The 18891-nt window shown below is 44.4% G+C and overlaps 1 protein-coding gene across 5 annotated transcripts in view; it reads right to left on the bottom strand.

Moving 5' to 3' along the window:
- The window catches only part of LOC112563615 (RNA-binding motif, single-stranded-interacting protein 3-like), a 141672-nt gene extending 123190 nt beyond the window's left edge, over positions 1 to 18482 (bottom strand). The window contains exon 1 of one of the 5 annotated variants that reach the window (XR_003099081.1): positions 10360 to 10582. Coding sequence is in view for 4 of the 5 variants with exons in the window: in XM_025237753.1 (XP_025093538.1) it covers positions 10360 to 10455 (96 nt within the window). In the remaining variant the exon portion in view is untranslated. Of the gene's footprint in view, positions 1 to 10359; positions 10587 to 18370 lie in introns of those variants that run through there. The other 4 variants (XM_025237755.1, XM_025237753.1, XM_025237756.1 and 1 more) reach the window with 4 other exon arrangements.
- Positions 18483 to 18891: the final 409 nt, after the last annotated feature.

Here is an 18891-nt window from a genome sequence, read left to right on the forward strand (position 1 = left end):
CAAGACAGATTATGCATCCTACACATCCACTTCGTTTTATCTTTTGTATAACCCCTCCCAGCCTGACTCCCTCCTCTCCTGCACCACTCAGTCGTTAGGGGTCACGCCGCCAACCTCAAGAGCTGCGACCTCATCCTCATCAGCCGCAGCTGGCACTGGAGCAGGTGACCGAGTGATTGGATGACAGGGGCGCCATCTGCTGGATTCCGCCAGCATGGGAGACGAGCCTGCTCTGTAGACTACAGGAGATATACACCTAAAAAGACTCCGCGTGCTGCGACTTGGCCCCTGACTGGCCGCATGACACGCTAATAAACTTAAACTTTCAAAGATGCTTACACACTAAACATATTCTGTCTGAATATGTACACTCCACCTTTACAAGTATCAGCCAGGTGTGAGTGTGTACGTGTGTGTCCGCACATTCACCTTTAATACCTAAATAAATTTTCATTCGGATTCATTTACTTAATTCACGATTATTTTTAAAAGTTCAAGCCCTATCCACACCTCCACACACACACAGAGTGCTTTTGGAGGTTGGTGAGTACTCCAAGCTGAACCCAACGATAAACAATTCGGTCAAGGAAGGGGGTCCGCCAAAGATTTCTTTGAGGATGCGTTCATTAAACTCATGAAACACAGTTTTTGTTGCTTTACACTCGTTACCATTATCTCCTTTTTATTTGTCCTCCCCCGTCACTCAGTTTTGTAGGGACGAGAAAGTTTTACACACGTCTGCAAGTGTCAGAGAAGACGAGCAAAGCCATCGTTCTACCTGCCCCCTCCTACCTCAGTTATCTCGACCAGCCCCGATCATACCAGGCAAGGAGAGTTGACAGAAAGGTTTTACTCAGGCCTGCAGGGAACATAAAAGGGATCCCTGCACATTTTTATTTCATGAACTGATTGCACACGCGTTTAGAACCCCACCTGCTTCATTCAAGCTAGCACATACCTGTAAGAGGTAAAGCCCCTGCTTGCTGAGAACCTCACAATCTTCTTTGTTGCGACTTGACTGAAAAAACCCTACTTGCTCAGTCCCTTTGTTCCTACAAAGATAAAAACTCTATCCCTCTATAAAACTATGAACTACAAAACTAAAGAATTAGGGCTGTTGGCTCGGGTAATTTCTTGCCCCGTGCATGGTTCGAGATAAGGCTGTAACAAAAATAAAAATCAAACATAAAAGAATAGAATCACTGCGCAACCGGAAGTCAGCCCTGTCTCAGCAGCAGGTCGACTCCACGCCTTTAAAGGACTACTGGGGCTCAAAGTTGTTGTAATAACTGGGTAAAGACCCTTTACAAACTACTATTTCCCTAAATCTAAGTAAATACTCCATTCAGGGTAAACCTTTAAACAGCAAAATGCCGAGAAAGAGGTCAGCACCGTGTCGTCATTATGCGCCTAATTAACATATATTCTCAGCTCTCCCATTGGCTGAGGCGGTCACGAGGTCAATTTATCCTGACGCCCGTGTTGTTGACCTCGCTGTGTGCACGGCGGGTATCTCGAGAACGAAGAAGGGTATTGCACGGAGCTTGATCCAGTTATTGGGGTAAAAAAAAAATTGCACACCATCAGTTTTTTTAAGGCTGTGCGGCCAGCTTTGCTTCAGATAACTTTACATAAATTGAAAGTTAACTTTGAGTGGTGGATCCATCAAGGTATTTTTGGAGCACCTCCACGCATCATACCGACTTTCCACTCTTTCTTCCCTACCCTTCCTCAACCACCTATATCACCTCCATCTCCCCCACCCCTGGCCTTAAAACCCTCTCTCCACGCCGTCGTGAATAAATGCGATCTAGTCTAGTGCTCACCACGCTCACCCATTGGTTGCACATGACCACGAATTTTCATCGACGAAAACAAGAGCTCTGCGCAGGTGAGGAAACGGTTTGAGGTGGGTTGGGTGGGGATGTATCTTAGGTTAGCACTTGCTGGTGTAGCTTCTCTGACCTCAGCGCTCCACGACCATCAGTAACAGGTTGATCCTTGCTACACAGGACACAGCAGTCACCAAAGTGAGCTGCTAACACAAACATGGTGAAAGACTGACTTGACTTCCAGCACATTACACTTTATTAAAGTTTTCACAAATAAATTTAGAGCAAGTGGCTAGATTGCTAAGGACAAAGTGTTAAGAGAACTGTGCAGACCATCAGTTAATATGGAAATTGTAAGGCGCCTAGCACAAGCCATCTTGAGATCGCCTGGCGGTAACAAAGAGAGACGATGAGAAGGATGAGAGTTTCTCTTGTCGAACCAAGCAGCAGCTTCGGAAAATGGGGATTGGACAAAGACCTCGGTTGTCGGGTATTAAATGCCCGATGTGCTGCTATCTCTCTCTTACCTCCCTCAACTGTGTGAGGTTTTGTTGCTGGTCTGCTTCATTTTTTTTATTGGAAGCATCTGGTGTTCAAGGACAGGTTGACGGGTGAGCATTGGGTGAAAAATGTGTTAGAGTGGTTGATGTTAAGTTTGTGTAGGATTTTGTCCAGCAAGGCCTTGACTGCGACACACCACACGCTGAAAATTGTTAGAAACATGGACATCATACGAAGGAAGGGGGAGACCGGTGTTCTACGACGAGCCAGCAACTAAGGTTATATCAAGGGAAGACAGCCAGCCCTGTAAACAGATGCCACATACAGAGAAAGAACAGTGTGCCCGAGACGAGAGCTGAACCCAGGACAACCAACCCTCTGTATTGGTGACAGGCGCCACCGGGCCGCCCTAGCACAAGAAGGAAGGATGAAAAGTACTGATGACTATTAAAAGACAAATATAGAAAACACAAAGAGGAATTGGGTAACAAGAACTAAGACCGCAGTGCTTCAGCAAAGAAGGAAGAGCAGGGAAGTAGCCAACGGAAAATGGTGGGAGGTGCTGACCTTACGGAGCTCATAACAGACAGACACGGGGCCGCCCAAAGCCAACATGGGCCTCGGGGCAAACGAACTTTCTGCATTAATCATTTAATGTAATCGTTTATTATTGTTAGAGTATATAAGAGTATGTTTACAAATTAAAATTCGACTGGCAATAACACTATACAGTAACTTCATGTAAAAAGCAAACGTCAGTAGAAGTGTACACAGCAAGGATGGACAACACTGCATGGCATCAACATTTTAGAGATGTGTACACCTGAGTGGTCAGTAAATGAGGGAAAATGATAAACTATTCCAACCCCTTCTATAGGAAAATGTCACCTGTGAACGCGAAAAAATACCTGGATAGATTAAAGAAACGAAGTTGGAGATAACACAAGGATTATATCCTTCACCCTCAGACAGAAGTGATGCCAGTCGTCAAAGATGTGGAACAAGTTATTGGAGGGAGGAATGTGTCTAGCAGTGATGAAACCTTCACTTTACAGCGTTCTTTGAAGTCTAGATTTATTTATTTTCTCCTTTGCGATAACGTTTCTTTCCGCTTTTGTTTGAAAGAAAAAGAGATCGAAAAAAATTGCGGATCAGGGCCACGCCCGCGGGCCCGGGTACTCCACCCCTCCCTGTCCCTCCCTCTCGTCAGCTTCGGGCAGACTGACAGACGGCTGTAACTTGTCTTTCATGATATACAGACTGACAGACAGCTGTAACTTGTCTTTCATGATAGACAGACTGACAGACAGCTGTAACTTGTCTTTCATGATAGACAGACTGACAGACAGCTGTAACTTGTTTATCAAGAGTCATATCGGCAGTGACAATGAACCCCACATTCCTAACGGAAATATTTGAAATATAAAAATATTTGACTTAAAAGAACTTGACGGTTTCCACCAGCAGTGTATTATTGATATTACAAACACCTCGTCTACCACACCCGCTGTCTCGGGTCCCACATGCCCTCGTTAGGCACGAGACTGATGATGGCGCTGATGACCTCACTGTCTTTCCCGACATCCTGTCGATATCCACGAGCTGTTCTTCTAGATGAGTCGCTGGGAGACAGGCTGCAGCGACCTCTGTAGGCAGCAAGGTACACATGGCTGATTAGTTCTTTTCAGAATCCTGACGATTAGAAAAGTAGGGGTCGAGCTGGAGCTAGGAGTGGAAGCTGGACCTTTGACCTCTGACTTCCAGACGCTGCGCAACGGACTCCAGTCACGGAGAGAGAGAAAAAACAAGTTCGTGAGAAGTTCTTGTCTTACTCTCTCTTCTTGAATGTACGTATATGTCTGTATATACGGGTTTGTATGTCTGTACGTGTGAATGTATTTGTCAGTCAGAACACGCGCGCAACTATGTCGAGATCATCGCAAAGCAGCTCTCTGCTAACTCTGTGCGTGTCACCATGAAGTATTTTAAATTTAAATTACATTTTATTTCATAAAAATGTGATATAAATATCCCCTATCTGTCCTCTTCTCTATGCCTATCTGTCCTCTTCCCCGTCCTTCAGTGTGTTGACTGTTGACCGATTAAGTTATTTTCGTTTTGCTATTTTAGCTTTCCTCCATTGCGAAATACTTCACCGTACAACAGGTGTAGCAGCAATGTGTAATCGTGGTATAATAAAATAAGAACTACAGAGATATCATTATTTTTAGTACCTGAAGGGTTCTCACCTCTCAGGTCTTGGGGAGACCTTATGGGAGGACACCTGTACCAGTAATCATACTAACGATAATAATTACTTTTACAGAGCAGCATGGTGTTCCTACGGAGCGGGCTCCCAGTGTATTTAACAGCCTCCCAACAAGACAAACTAAAAACATAAAAATAACTTTTTATCAATAAGTAACAAAACACGTGTCAAGAACGCAAAAAATAACATCAGCACATAAACAGAATTAGGCAAGTGAGCAACATATAATGCGAAACAGATCCCGGGTAGGTTTTGAACAAATTCTTGAGGTAAGCGGGTAATCTGTAATAACATGTCTGAACATTTAATAAGCACACGTCAGCCAGCAAACCGCCTTCTCACCAGCCAGCAAGGATTGACAGCTTCAAGTACAGGTTCAGCATCAGACAGATGGCGAGCACACAACGAGAAGGGAGTCGTGCATGTAAGGATGTAAGAATGAAAATAAAACAAACAAGGGAGAGGAACCTCTACACTGTCATTATGAAGTTCGTTATGATGTAGCTCGGACAATAGTGGGTTTTCCCAGCTACCTACACATTTTTAGTAGGTTCTTCCAGTGGTTGGTGTGTGGGGTTGTTGTTGTATATTTGTTTGTGTGTAGGGAGTTAGCCTGACTACATTTTACAGTGTCATGTGATATCAAGTCGGACAGCAGTTGTCCAGAAAGCATGGGAATCGGTTGCTCATGTCTTCACTTTAAACTGTTCATTAAGGAATTCTTTAGAAAACTGCTTCAAAGCCATTTAGAAAGTTTGCAAAATGAATTTGTACCGACTACGCCGTTGGGCGAGTCGTCTGACTGTCGCGGTCGAGGCGGCCTGTGGCGTCACGTGATGTTTACACTCTGCAGCCTTCGTAGTCCACCGAACTCACTGTGCTCGGCACATCGGCAATGCATGACACTTTATTTGTTATACTTTAGTTGAATTTACGAGTAAACAATGAATTCAGGATGTCTGCTCGCATTGCGCACGCAATATTATCCTTCAGCTGATTCTTCCACGAGAACCGCCATTGTTTACACGTGCACGTGCCGCAGGGAGCGGAAGTCCTGTATCTTATTTAAATGCTTTTACCGATTTTAGTTTGAAATGTTCTAAAATTGCGGTGTGCATCGCGTGCAGGCCCTCTCTATGCTAAATGTTTTTAAAATTTGAAATCTGTTGTGCAGCTGGCCCAAGGCTTCAGGTGATCGAAACCTCAACAACAGCTCGTGGACGATGTCCTGTTGTATCAGCACATACTGACGGTTACTTCATGGTCACGTACACCGTGACGGTTATTTCATCCACAGGTACAGTTCATTTTTTTTCTTTCATTTACAGAGTGATTTCATTTTATTAAAAGTTATAACACCAGGAGTATAACTTGAGAGTTTTCAATAAAATATAGGGTCCAGGCGGCGGTTTGTTTGTTTGCTTTGACTTCCACAACCCATGTACACCGTCTGTTGATTTGTCCTTTTATGGTGTCTTACGACACAATACAATATTTCAAACAGCGAAACTAGTTACACATCGTCGTGGACGCTGTTCTAGCGTAGTAAGTAAAGGGAGGGAACTTCATTGTGAACTCTGCGGGTTCAAATTTTGATGAATCTTTTATTTATTTACTTATTTGTCTACACATCATTTTATTGTTCTAGAGAGCTTGTGTGTTTTTGTTTTAACTTGTGTGTAATAGTTTTGGGGTTAATGTTACGCTCAGATTTTGGGTTCAGGTTAGGGTTAAGTTTTTTGGTGTTGGCAACCTTGTTCGGGTACTCGCGCATGCGTATAACGAGTTCTAAATTTTCTTCCCTTATAAAAAGTAACTACAAACAAAGAAATGTACCCTGTAGTGAAACACGTTCTTCTCTGAATTAATGCCATCACAAAGGAGACATGATCGACATGAGCAAGGACGAGCCAAGCTTACAGATAACCACCTATAAAGAAATAGAACCATACAAATAAACAATAAAAAGTAAGAAATCACCTTTTATCAATAGAACATCTGTTCCCTGCACTTTACATTAATACGAAAAATACACATATATATAGAAACAAAGATCGGCAACAATGGCCGACAGACGCCCCTGAACACAACACCCGAGGTTTACAGCATCTCGAGGATGTCCATAAAAGATCTTCGCTGGAAGGAAGAAGACAATGCTACCCACCACACATTTCCCAGCCCCACCCTCCATTAACTTCCGCCGTCCTATTTCCAGTATGGAAGACCATTTTTAGCGACCACTTAGCGAGTGAAAGAGCGGAGGTGTGAGTCTGGTGAGGTGCTGGGTGACAGGCAGTGAGTAACTGCTCTCACTAATGGCTGCCACGCAGCGGTGTGTTGTGGGATGGCGGTGCTGTCAGAGTGCATCTTCACGTACCCTGCACGTGCGCCTCGGGTCCGCAAGGAGATGCACGTGGCTTTTCCTCAGCCTCGCCCCAAACACGTCATCTCGGACCGCCTCGTCACCGCGGGCCGGGTGCATACTTCGTCTGCTAGCGGCACCCCGACTAGCTTGTACCTCCTTAAATGTTCTGGGGAAATTGCCCAGGTGTAGAATACTGGATTTCTGGATTTGCTCATACTGTGTAGCATACTGGAATTACCTCTGTGTACAATACTGAAATTACCCCCGGTGTAAAATACTGAAATTACTCATCATAACAAAGAGAAGGACCCACGTCTTCAACACCTCAACGACCTCACCCACTTGTTAAACAAAAGGCGAAGTATAGTGGTTGGGCGAGGTAAGGAGCTGCCGATGGAGTCCCGAGTACCCTGAACAGGCAGGTCAAAGGTTAAGACCACTCTACACGTTGCTTTTTACCTTCTGTAGTAAGTCCTCGCTGTCAGACTGACAGAAGATTTTTCCTCCAGTAGATGGCCTGAGTACCTTCTGTCCTACAGCTGAGTGAATAAACCACACCACCCTTCCTTGATGTCACGTGCAGGCAGTCACATCCCATAATTCCCAACTAGAGCTATGCCGAAGGAGTTATTCTAGAGAACAACAGATACCTACAACTACTGTATCAACAGAATTACAACCGAAAGAGTGGGAAGGTGGGATGAGGGAAATTTACATTAAAATAATAATGTGATCCTGCTCCTCCCTGCCTCAATCGGTAAGTTCGTACCATTGACTGTGAAATCTGAAGTCGCACAAGCATCTTTGGCTGGCAGGACTGTCTGATAATAATGGTGCGGTGCTTGTTACCACGGGTATCCTGTCCACCCTGTTGGTCTGTCTGAGAGGTCTAGGCGCAAGATACTTTTTTTAAAAATAATTGTGCAAAGGTACAACGCAAGATACGATTTTCCTTAATCTGGGTGAGTACCCGCTTTCGTTCTCGAAATACATGCCTACAAATATCGACAAAGAGGAACAAATCGGGGTACGTACAAAATCACCACAGACCTACCTCCCTCTTCAACAGCAAACTATTAGCTGCAGGGTCTTCCGGATTATAAAATACTTAGAAGGTGTGGACCCTATTCTGTATCTTCCTTCCACCCTTTCTAACATGACCATCGCGGTTCATTTATTCGGGAGATGACCGTGGGTGGGGGATGGAGAGCCGCCTTCCATCTGCTATCGCATGGTTGTGTTCGCCTGTAACTTTCGCTGATTACACATCTCCTGCAGGCCTTTATTACACATCCATCGCAATCCTTGATTACACATCCCACGCAGCGGCGATGGAACCGAGGCTGGGGGCAATGGAGGAAGCCACCCTCTCAAAAAAGATACTTGGAGGCAAGAATGTGATCGTCGTTCACCGTCAGGATGGAGCTTGCTCGCCTCCCTATCCCCCAAACCCGAGCTTCTCCCTGCACCACTGCCAGGCAATCCTTGATTACACATCTCCTGCAAGCCTTGATTACATATCTTTAGCAGGTGTTGTTTGTATCTCCGCATCCACCCCATCCCCCGCCCTTTTCCTCTTACTCTGGGGACACCAGGTCTGGGCCCGGCGCAGCAATTTCTTGTCAACTAGTAAAAACTAACTGCCTTTTATCATCCCGCTAAGCAGTTTTCTACGGTTGTTGCTGTTGTTTATTTTCTTTAAGTAGAATGTTTCCAGACATGGGCCAGCACTTTCCAGGATCCTTACTCATTAAGAGAATGCCTCCCTTTCCGACGCTCCATGTGACCTTCCTGATTTGCATTCACCGACCTTTATCAACTTTCTCTTCCCTCTCAACCACTCGTTGTCAAACGTAGCGCGCTGTTGGGCTGACAGGACTGTCCCCTGACCTTTGACTCACACTTGCAAAGAGGGTTTGAACACACAGGTGAGATCGTACATAGAAGTGAGGTGCTATATACAGGTGAGGCCTTACGTGAAGTGTTGGTGTTATGTACCGGTTGTCTTACATAAAGTTTATTTATTGAGGTTCTATGATTTTATAAGATGACTTAGCTAAGTGTGGTCTCCACAGTCGACTAGAAACCAGCCCTACACCTGCTCTGCACGTGGGGTCTTAATTAAGTTGGATTTGATGTTATGTTCAAGGTTTTCAGCACAACTCTCAAAACTTACTGTTAACGGCTCGTGTGCACGTGAGGGCTTGAAAACAAGTCTGAAGTCACGGGCATCAAGTAGTGTCAGCTGCTGAGACCACACTTAGCGAAGTCGATTTTAGACAAATTTCAAGCTCTCACATGCAACCCAGTCCAGGGTCCTCTCGCAGACCCAACAGATGTCTCAGACGCTTTGATACACCTTGCAGCCAGTTCAAGGTCGTGGAGGCCCAGTGAACGAAAGTGGTTCACCGTGTCTAGAGCACGGTATACAGGCAATCCCCTTTTTCTGCTGCCTTTACCTCCCCTGATAAATCAGGTACACACTTTTGCTGGACATCTGTTGAGTTGGCGTAGAGGAGTTTACCAAACATGTGCCCAAGCAGAACTCGAATTCCATCATAGCCACCAGACTTTGACACTTTCCAACTTTTCAAGAGCACGAGAGGGAAACACCAATTTAACCAAGCGCCGAAGGATTGACAATTGTTTCTAAGCAACCAACTCCTTCTGCTATCTCTCAGGTGTTTCGTACATTAAAATTCATGTATGAAAATCTGCGACTTGATTTAAAACCTCTTGATTAGTCACTCCACAACTATACTGCGGAGAAATCTTTTTCCAAAGAACTGTGGTGCGATAGGAGTTAAACTTACACAAATCTCCTACGATAGCCACGAATACAATATTTATAAAATAATGATTGGCCATCTTTTTAGTATAATCATATCGTTCACACGAGCCATATTAAAACCTGTCCATTTTCAGGCATTAACTAAAGTTCAGAAATACAGAAAAGTTGAGTGTGCTACAGTGCATGTGGTGAAGTTTGTTACAGAGCATGCTACTGTCGTAAAGCTAACCACACAACTTGTTATTGTCGTAAAGTTTGCTGGCAGAGATCGCCAACACGAGCACTAACCCCACCGCCAACATAAACACCGGCTATGAGGTACATCATAACACCCACATGAACATCTGTTATATGGCTTTGTCATACTGTCAGCATGTTGTGGCCACATCACATCGCCATCAGGGACAGCAGCAACGTGGACTAAACACCGGCTGTTAACAACACACACTAGCCTCCATTACTCTGGCGTCAACAACATCTGTTTGGCAAAACCTGAACACACAACCACGTGCAAGCAAAGCTAACAAGAAAGAAACAAAAAGAAAGAAAAGTCACACGAGAGCATGCAGGGAAGGTTTCCTCTCTCTCGTTCAGTAGTTACCCAATGGATGTCCTGCACGTTGTCGGTGCAGAACTGGTAAGCCGCTGCGGCATGCGCTCCCTCCGAATACTGGGGGTACACACCACGGAAATTCATCGTCCAACCCTGTCGCCGGATCCCTTACACCCGAGGTAGCGCCTTGCCGCCCGCCGTCATGGTCGCAACACACCGAGTCCTGGACACACGCAGCCGGCATAGGAGACCATTCCAGACACCAGCTCCACAGACAACAGAGTGCGTGCAACAAGCGGGGCGCGAACCTCTTCTCGCGCAGTGCGGGAGTGTGGGAGGGGATGCGGTGAGGAGGAGGGGGAGGGGGAAGCGAGAGGAAGAAAGAAAGGGAGGATGGGGATGGACGGTAGAGTTTTTTTTTTTTTTTTTTTTTAACAGGAGGAAAAAGAAAGTGAATAGAAACAGACTTTTAGAGAAGGGGGGAGGGATACAGTTTGCAACGCCCTCCTGGGACGAGAGTACGAAGTGGTGAGTTCTCTCTCACTCTGGCGGAGGGTTTAATCTGGGCAGAGCGGCTGTGACTCATGTGCTGCACTGCTCTCTATCTGCGGTGCTGCTGGTGTAACACGCAGACGCAGCCCCCCTCTCGCTGTGTCTAACCTACATGTACACGACAACGCATCACGGCCCGCAGTGCTGAGCTTTGCTGCTGCTGTTGCTGCTGCTGCAGCCTTTTTTCTCCTTCCTCCACCCATCACCTCCATCCCACCCACAAACAACGCGCACCACCGTTCGTCCCTGGCTCACTGGGCGGCCAGCGGTGGCTCGTCTGCTTAGTCATTCTTTTTCGCCTCCGACTTTTGCTTTGGGACGCCCCGGCACGAGGAGACTGGGTGCTTGAGAGTAAGTTCCCTCGACACTGCCGGCTCCAAGAGTTTTGGTATCGGGTTCGCTCCAAGCCCCCGTCAGCTCCTTGAAAAAGGCTCGTGTCGACCTGCAAGGGATAGAGGGGAGGGATGTGTGGTCGCTAACGATTGCGGGGACTTCAAACGAAGACCGAACTCACGGTTCGTTAGACGAGGGTTTGATGTCTTAGGTAGGTCGCTGGACCGCAACAGTATCTCTATCTTGGCACGTTTTGATGGCAAAGAGTTGCAAACAGGACCGCCCCCGCTTTTATCAGTGGTCGTGGAGTCTGCCTGCTCATCCCCTCACCTCTTCTTCCGGCCTATGATCAAACAGAACCATTAAATACCTCGGTGATAGAGCCGCGAGATAAAACAAAGCCCGAGGTGGGGTCGGGGGTAGGGGGAGCTCAGATCCCCAGTATCGTACCTGGAAGCGTTTCCGGCCTGACCCCGCAGAGTTTTCTGAGGTCAAAGAGGATTTTCCTTTTCAGGTTGCATCCGTCTACTCCGTAGTGCCCCCAACCTTCTGAATGGTTCAGCATCGTTCGGACTGTCCAGGGGTCAGACAGTCAAGGGGTCATAATGTGCACTCCACTGCTAGTAGTCATTGAGACAGAAGTCCGCCTCAGCCTCTCATAAAACCTCAAACTTTCACACACACGTGTGTTGGCAGAAACACTTCAGAGGCAGATTCTTTTTACGGTTGGGTTCACTCTTTTATAACACATTCTGTGATTAGCATCTAGCACACTTGTCAACACACCCTCCGGACCAATATTGAGCGTGCTTGTAAACACACCAGCAGAAGTAGAAGCTTCCTCATTAAAAAAAAAGAAAAGAGTTGGTCCATAGACTGGCAATGAACATGGCGACGGTAAACATGATAACATTTCAGTTTTAGCTAGAGAAAATGTTCTGCACTTTCCTGATTCTGAGATATTTCAGCAACTACAGCAGTCCGTCTGAGCTTAGTACAAGGTGTGGAGGTACATCAAAGCCCCGAACTTGTATTACTGGACTGCTGGCTGGGGATTTTTTCCAGTTAACCACTAAAACGAGGCATGAGACTACAAAGCTTCCGGTTTAGTCACATTTATTGTTTAGGCTCGCCGAGACTAACAGCGGAGAACTTGGCAAGAGGCTAAGTGTTGGTCTCGGCAGACAGCAATCCGCATATACATGTCCATAATCAAAGCAGAGACACTAGAGAACAAGGACTGCCATCTCACGCGCGGGAAGTTATCTTACGACGCGCATGCGCTGGACTAAGTTATTGCTTCGCCTTTTCCGGCTTCGCTTTACACAGTGCGGTGCAGAGCTACTGTCGTTATTATTTTGAAATGCCAGTCACTAGCTGTACGATTACAGGATGCCCTGCATGGAAAAGTCGACACAAAGTTATTTTTTTACTCTTTATTTACGTCTTTTGATTTTATATTTACGGAAAAATTTACTGTTGCACAGACGTGTGCCGACTGATAGCTGTAAGTGAAGTAAAAATGCCAATAAATATTTATCAATAAATCAACCAAATATTACTAAATATAAGTATAAAAATAAAGAGTTAGTTGAAGAATACATAATTGCTTTCCATACACACACTGGAATCCCTATTTCCTTTCAAATACACCAACAGGACCGACCACGGAACCCGCGATAGGGTAGACACTGCACACAAAACAGTTCCACCCTATTGATTGTGTGATCGAAGATCAGTTCACGTGAATCACCCTTGAACCTGCAGTTGATGCAATTCCTAGAGAAGGTAAAAAGTTGCCGACAAGGTTTTGGACCGGTTAAAAATTTAAAATAAAAATTCTGACTAGTTAGCTGCAATCACAGTGTTCTTAAAAAAAAGGCTTTCTGGGGTTCGAACACGCCCAAGATGCTCCAGACCACGGTAGCTCATTACCAAGATTAAATAATATCCAGAAACAGCAGCACAGATATCCGTTCATGGGTCACTTTACCGCCTACATTTAGTTGTGACTATCCGCTAGCCACGAGGTTAGTGGTTTTATCCTCAGAATATTTTTTTTCTTTTATTTTAGTTACTTAGCTTGCTTTCTTTCTTGTTTTTGGTTGGTTATGTTTCACGCTCACGACTAGTAAATATCTTCCTTGGCAGTTGGTCTCGCCATAGTAAAATCACGTGACGCATCTGGAGAAGGGGTAGGAGGGTTAGTGATGACGTAGGGCACGTGAGACACCCTCATCGTGCAGGGCCCGAGGCTATCATAGGGCCGGCAGCCGACATTTTGAACGGAGCGCTTTTTATCACAGGATTTTGGGGTTCAGCTGTAAAACACGAGCACCCATCCAATAGAGAGATAAGATGGAGGCTGCACCAGTTTCTACCCAGCAACTGCGCCACCTGACAGTGGAACCTGTGCGAGACACCATCAAAAACCTTCAAGTGCATGGTCTGAAATAATCTTTCATCTCCACTCAATGTACCACTCTAATTCGCAGTGGGCTTTATCTCAAGATTTAAGTTTAAATTAAAAACCGTGTTAATTCAACCACAAGTGGGACTATGCTTATCTGCCTTTGCTGTTAAAAATCTCTTTTACTTCAACAGACATCATCATATCAGTATACAAAATCAATCAATTAATCAATCATATCATAATGAAAGAGACAGCAAGGATTGACAAGCCAGAACTTTCGCTCATTTGTTTTCCTGGCAGTTTTATATTACACGGAGTAAATAAATATTTTAAGCACATGTATTTAATTTGTCATTGTTAGCATGTGTGTATATGCGTGTAAATGCTATAAATTATTAATAATTGAACAGATGGATAGATGGAGGGAAATAGTTTCATTTGCGGCGCTCCAAACGGAAGAGATTAATGTAATTCGGTTGAAATTCCCAATTGAATTCTAACCACGCATGCCGTAGAACAAAATGAATGAATGAGTGAATGTGGAAAAGGAAGAGTGGGAGAGAGAGAAAGAACGAGAGTGATGGAGAAGAGAGAAAGAGTGTGAGAGAGGAATGGAGAGAGAAAAAGATAGAAAGGCGATGACAGAGCGGTGTTATTTCTGCAATCAAATTAACAATAACAAAAATAGTAATGAACAGAAGGCCGGGATCAGTCTACAAGTCAAAGAATTATTCCCTCACAACGTTTGCAGGAGACAGACAAGCACTCACAGTCTACCGACCCTCGCACCTGTGGCATGAATGTCTCTTGTTGCTTCTTCCCTGTACAAAGTTTCTGTTTGTTCTATGAAGCGATGAACAATATTTTGTGTATTATGTGCGGGAGGGCCATACACTGCTCATGTAGCCGGGCCCAGAAGTACAGAAGAAGAAGAAATGAAGGTAGGGCCGCTGTTTGCCAAAACCATTTGCACGAGCGACAGCGCGCACCTGCCATAAATTGCAGATCGGCGCACAGGTCTCTGGAAGAAGAAGAATCGCGAGCAGACTGTTACCCTCCCTACCTCTCCGCTCTCACCTGTGATCGTGCCGTGCACCCTTCTACGTGCTCCTCGCAGGTGGAAATGGGAAAATGTGCGAGTGTAAGGCTGTTTGTGTGTGTGTGCCTGTGTGTGAGTGCGTGCATGGTACATCTATGTGTGCGTCTGTATGTGCGTGTGTGTGTGTGCCTGTGTGACGCACAAGATGCTAGTTGAAAAAACAAACAATAAACCCAAACAGAGATACTAACAGTTTATGCAACAGATCGCAGATTGACAAATGAGGCCTCTTCATCATATCCTTTTAAAATCCTCTTAGCCCACCCACCCCACCAATGCATTTATTGTAGGAGTGTTTATCGTTCATTCTCTTTATAAATTATTCCTACTGACTTTTATCATTCTTTATTTTAAATATGCGTTCTTTCTGTTTGATTTCAGAATTTTTTAATTTATGGCATTTGATAAAAGTCCACACATTAGCCAGTACTTCGTCTGACCAAATCATACATAGTTCTCAAAACAACATATCATGAAAATCACCAAAGATGAATACTTTGTATACGCCGCCATCAGCTCCATCAGCTCCATCACACACATAACGAGCGAATACCTGGCAAGCGTGGCGGCCTCACATTTATTTTGAGCAATGGCGACGCCGGTTTAGTCACTCGACTGCGAATAGCAAGACCAAATTTAGCGGCTGTGAAGTCCCGGAATAACACCCCGGTTTTTCCTCCTGAGGGCCAAAATAGACCTTCTCTGCCAGACTCCGTGCCAGCAGCTCCCTTCATCACTGGTCGCGGCTGAAGGGTTTCTGTACACCAGCATCCCGCTTGAAAAAACACGATTAAAAAAAAACAAAAAACAAGCGGACATCTATGTAGGTTGTTGTCCTTTCATGTTTCCACACGATCGCAATCTGCCCTTACTATTATTTTTTTAATTATTAATTTGTCAGTCTAGTAAAATGGCATCCTTGAATATTTGAGCTGGATCTTGGTCTGTTCCATTATTATCATCATAAGCTTTACGAAACCGTATCATATGATGTTTCCCATCAGTTAATTTATTTATTTCAAATCATCATTTTGAAACAATGTAAAATAACCTTTTACTCCTAGTTTTTTAATTTCACTAAAATTTGTAGATTTAAAATTGTAAAAGTTTAATCAAATAAATATTTTTCTTCCTTCATATTCTGCTGGTCCAAACCAATGCCGAGAAAGTTTTCATCCAATCCTACACATGCTGGACGTTTATGTTTGGTGCCACGTGGTCAAGGGGTTAGTCAGTTCCGACAAGATTAAGAACAGGTCTGACTAAGAACATGCAAAGTGGAGATTAGGCAAATAACATTTTGTTAATAATGTAAGACGACCACACCATTAAACACAAACGATTGTAGTTTCCAAGGATCTGACATCCGTGGGAGACCAGGGTAGGAGAGGTAGATGTCAGCAGGTCCATAACTTAAGGTTGATTACTAGTGGGTGAGGATTGTTCCTGCAGATTTTATGCATGAGTGTTAATTTGTTATTCATGCATCTGTGGTGCTTAAGATGCAATCTCCTCGCGATTGGTGCGCCCCAGCTGACAATTGAAATAAGAACAATCAATAAACACATTGTGAATGGCAGGCAAACACAAACAAAGAATAATCACCGCCATTCCTCACTCTAACTTTTCTCCTGCACTGAATCCCTCCATCCTCTCTCTCCCCCTTCTTGCCTCTGGCAGAAGTTTCATTTCCGGTGCACGGAGACCAGTAGAGTGCTGCCCTCCTGCGCCAAGCTACCTGTTCTACCTGTTCTCGTTACAGCGGTGAGAGAAAAGGGCACAGGAGCTACCTACAGCTGCTTTCCTCGTTTACCTCTTGTCCTCCCCTTCTCTGTTATTTTTTTACCCTCCTCCTCCTCACTTTAAGCAGTTCTGACTCCCACACCCATTCTTTTGTTTCCTCCTACGCAGTAGGACAGACTGGCTTGTCCTTCTCTCTCTCTTGCTTCTTTCTACTTCGTAGAAGATACCTGCAGGAGCTGCCAGACATCCTTGAACCCTCCGCCATTTACACACACGCACCTCCTCACTCACTCCAGTCTGCCCTCGCATCACGAGACTCGGGAAGGATGGTAAACAGCTTCATCCTTCTTTCGGGAGGAGCCTGCTATAGGTGTTCGCCGGGTGAACAGGAGAATAATAAACACATGATACTACAAGATTGATCGTACAGCACTGCGACAAACCTTTTTTATGTACTTTCTCCGATGTAAGGTCCAGTGCCAGAGAAATGGTCTTGTTCACTTCTTATGGCGGAATTTAGTCAGACTCTTCAGAAAAGTGTTTTGGGACTAAACTTGCATGTACAGATGTTCACTACGTTCATGCGAACAAATACATGATGCATGGGTAATACTTGTTTACAACTGTTCAATAAGTTGTTTATTAAAGAGCTGCTGAGCAACCGTAGTAGGTAGACTCTGTGTTAGAAATGCAGCAAACGTGTAGTTGAATAAAGATACCGCAGTCGCAGATAGGAAAAGAGATTGGCTAACATCAGTTTATAGAAGAGCCATATAAGCAAAGGAAGTAAACATAGCAATAAAGCAATATTACAAAAATATAAAGTAATTTGATACAGCGAGCGAGATTTAACAAGGTTTGAAGTTGATAACACCCACTTACTTTTCCCACTCTAGACATGATATATTCCCACTCTAGACATGATGGTATTTATTGTTTGTTATTGTCTACACCAGTACGACTATCCATTCCCTCTTAACATTTACCTGGCAGTGACGCCTGAAACCTAGAGAAGAAGAGAAAATAATACAATCAAAGACAACAATACAATGAAACATTTCTCATGCTGTAGAGACGCCGACAGTTTCGTTTGTTGTCGTTTCACATCACCATCGACTCGTGTTCAACACACACACAAACCAACGCACACACAAACACACACACATGTGCACAAAAACATACATGAAGGCACACACACACACCAAAGGCTAGGAGGAGAAATGGAGACAGGAACAGGAGGAGAAGGAAGAGGAGAACAGTTTTCATACCCTAAAGAAAACAAATTTATTTGACTTTGATTAGTTGACTTTGGATTGTCAGTGAAACCATATTCGTGGAAAGATTTTTACTATAACGATGTTGACATGTTGGATTTGCTTTCAAAATAATATCACAATTTAAATTAATAGTCGATCTGGCATGCAGCGAGGTCACTGTCAGTAAAGTTGTACAATTTCCAAACACATTGTGAGGAATATGTGTAACCACACGCTAATGTTCCGTGTGAGAGAACTGAGCGCAGATAACCGCGCTACAGATAAGGGGAGAGAATCCATCACAGGTCGCGAAACTTGAGAAGCGATTACCGCTCCTGGGATGTATTGCTGTTGCTATGGCGATGCGTGCACGCGCGTAGTTCGTGAACTCAGTGGAATACTGGATGGGGACGTAGAGAATAAGACACTTCTATATAATTATATAGTCTATTTAGTAATGATTTAATCAGATACTTTTTATCCTTGAGGCCAGAGTTGATTGACAAACAATCCTGATAGTTCAGGCATTAAATAAAAAAGCCCAGTAACCATTAAAATTAACATTATTAAACCAACAATATTGAATAGGTATGAAAAATCATAGCATTCTTTATTGTTATGAATTAGGATGAAGACAGTAAGAGGTACAGACTTTCATCTTACCATTCATGAGCTGGAGTGTCGGTTAGATGGAGAGTATCTTGTGTAGTACGTGCGGCCCATTGAGGCTGACAAGTTCTGGGCTGTGTGTTATAAGGCTACACTCCATGGGAAGACATTGTATCCTGATGGCGGCACCTGTCAACATAATGCACGAGGAGTAAGAACAAGTTTGTAAAAGTCTATAGAAGACACACTGACAAGTGTCTTCCCCTGCCTGCTTCTGTCATTTCTCTTCTTCTCTCTCTCTCTGAAACAGGCCGACAGCATCTCCAGTAAAGACCTGAGTTTGTTTTTTCTCTGTTCGGTTGTAATCCCTCTACGTGCAAGTGAGTGTTCTGTTTTACTTTTGTCTTCTCTCACTAATATCTGAGCAAGCACAGCAGGTTTTTATTTCAATCACTAGTTGTGTGCTTGATGTCAAGTCCTGCCGTTGGTGTTGTCAATGGAGTCTGTTCATACTCTGTATAGCCACTTGATATCTCCGCTGCTCACGTCCCCCTCTTGAAAGAGACCTGCGGGCC

This window comes from Pomacea canaliculata, linkage group LG5, assembly GCF_003073045.1.
Source record: "Pomacea canaliculata isolate SZHN2017 linkage group LG5, ASM307304v1, whole genome shotgun sequence".
Lineage (NCBI taxonomy): Eukaryota > Metazoa > Mollusca > Gastropoda > Architaenioglossa > Ampullariidae > Pomacea > Pomacea canaliculata.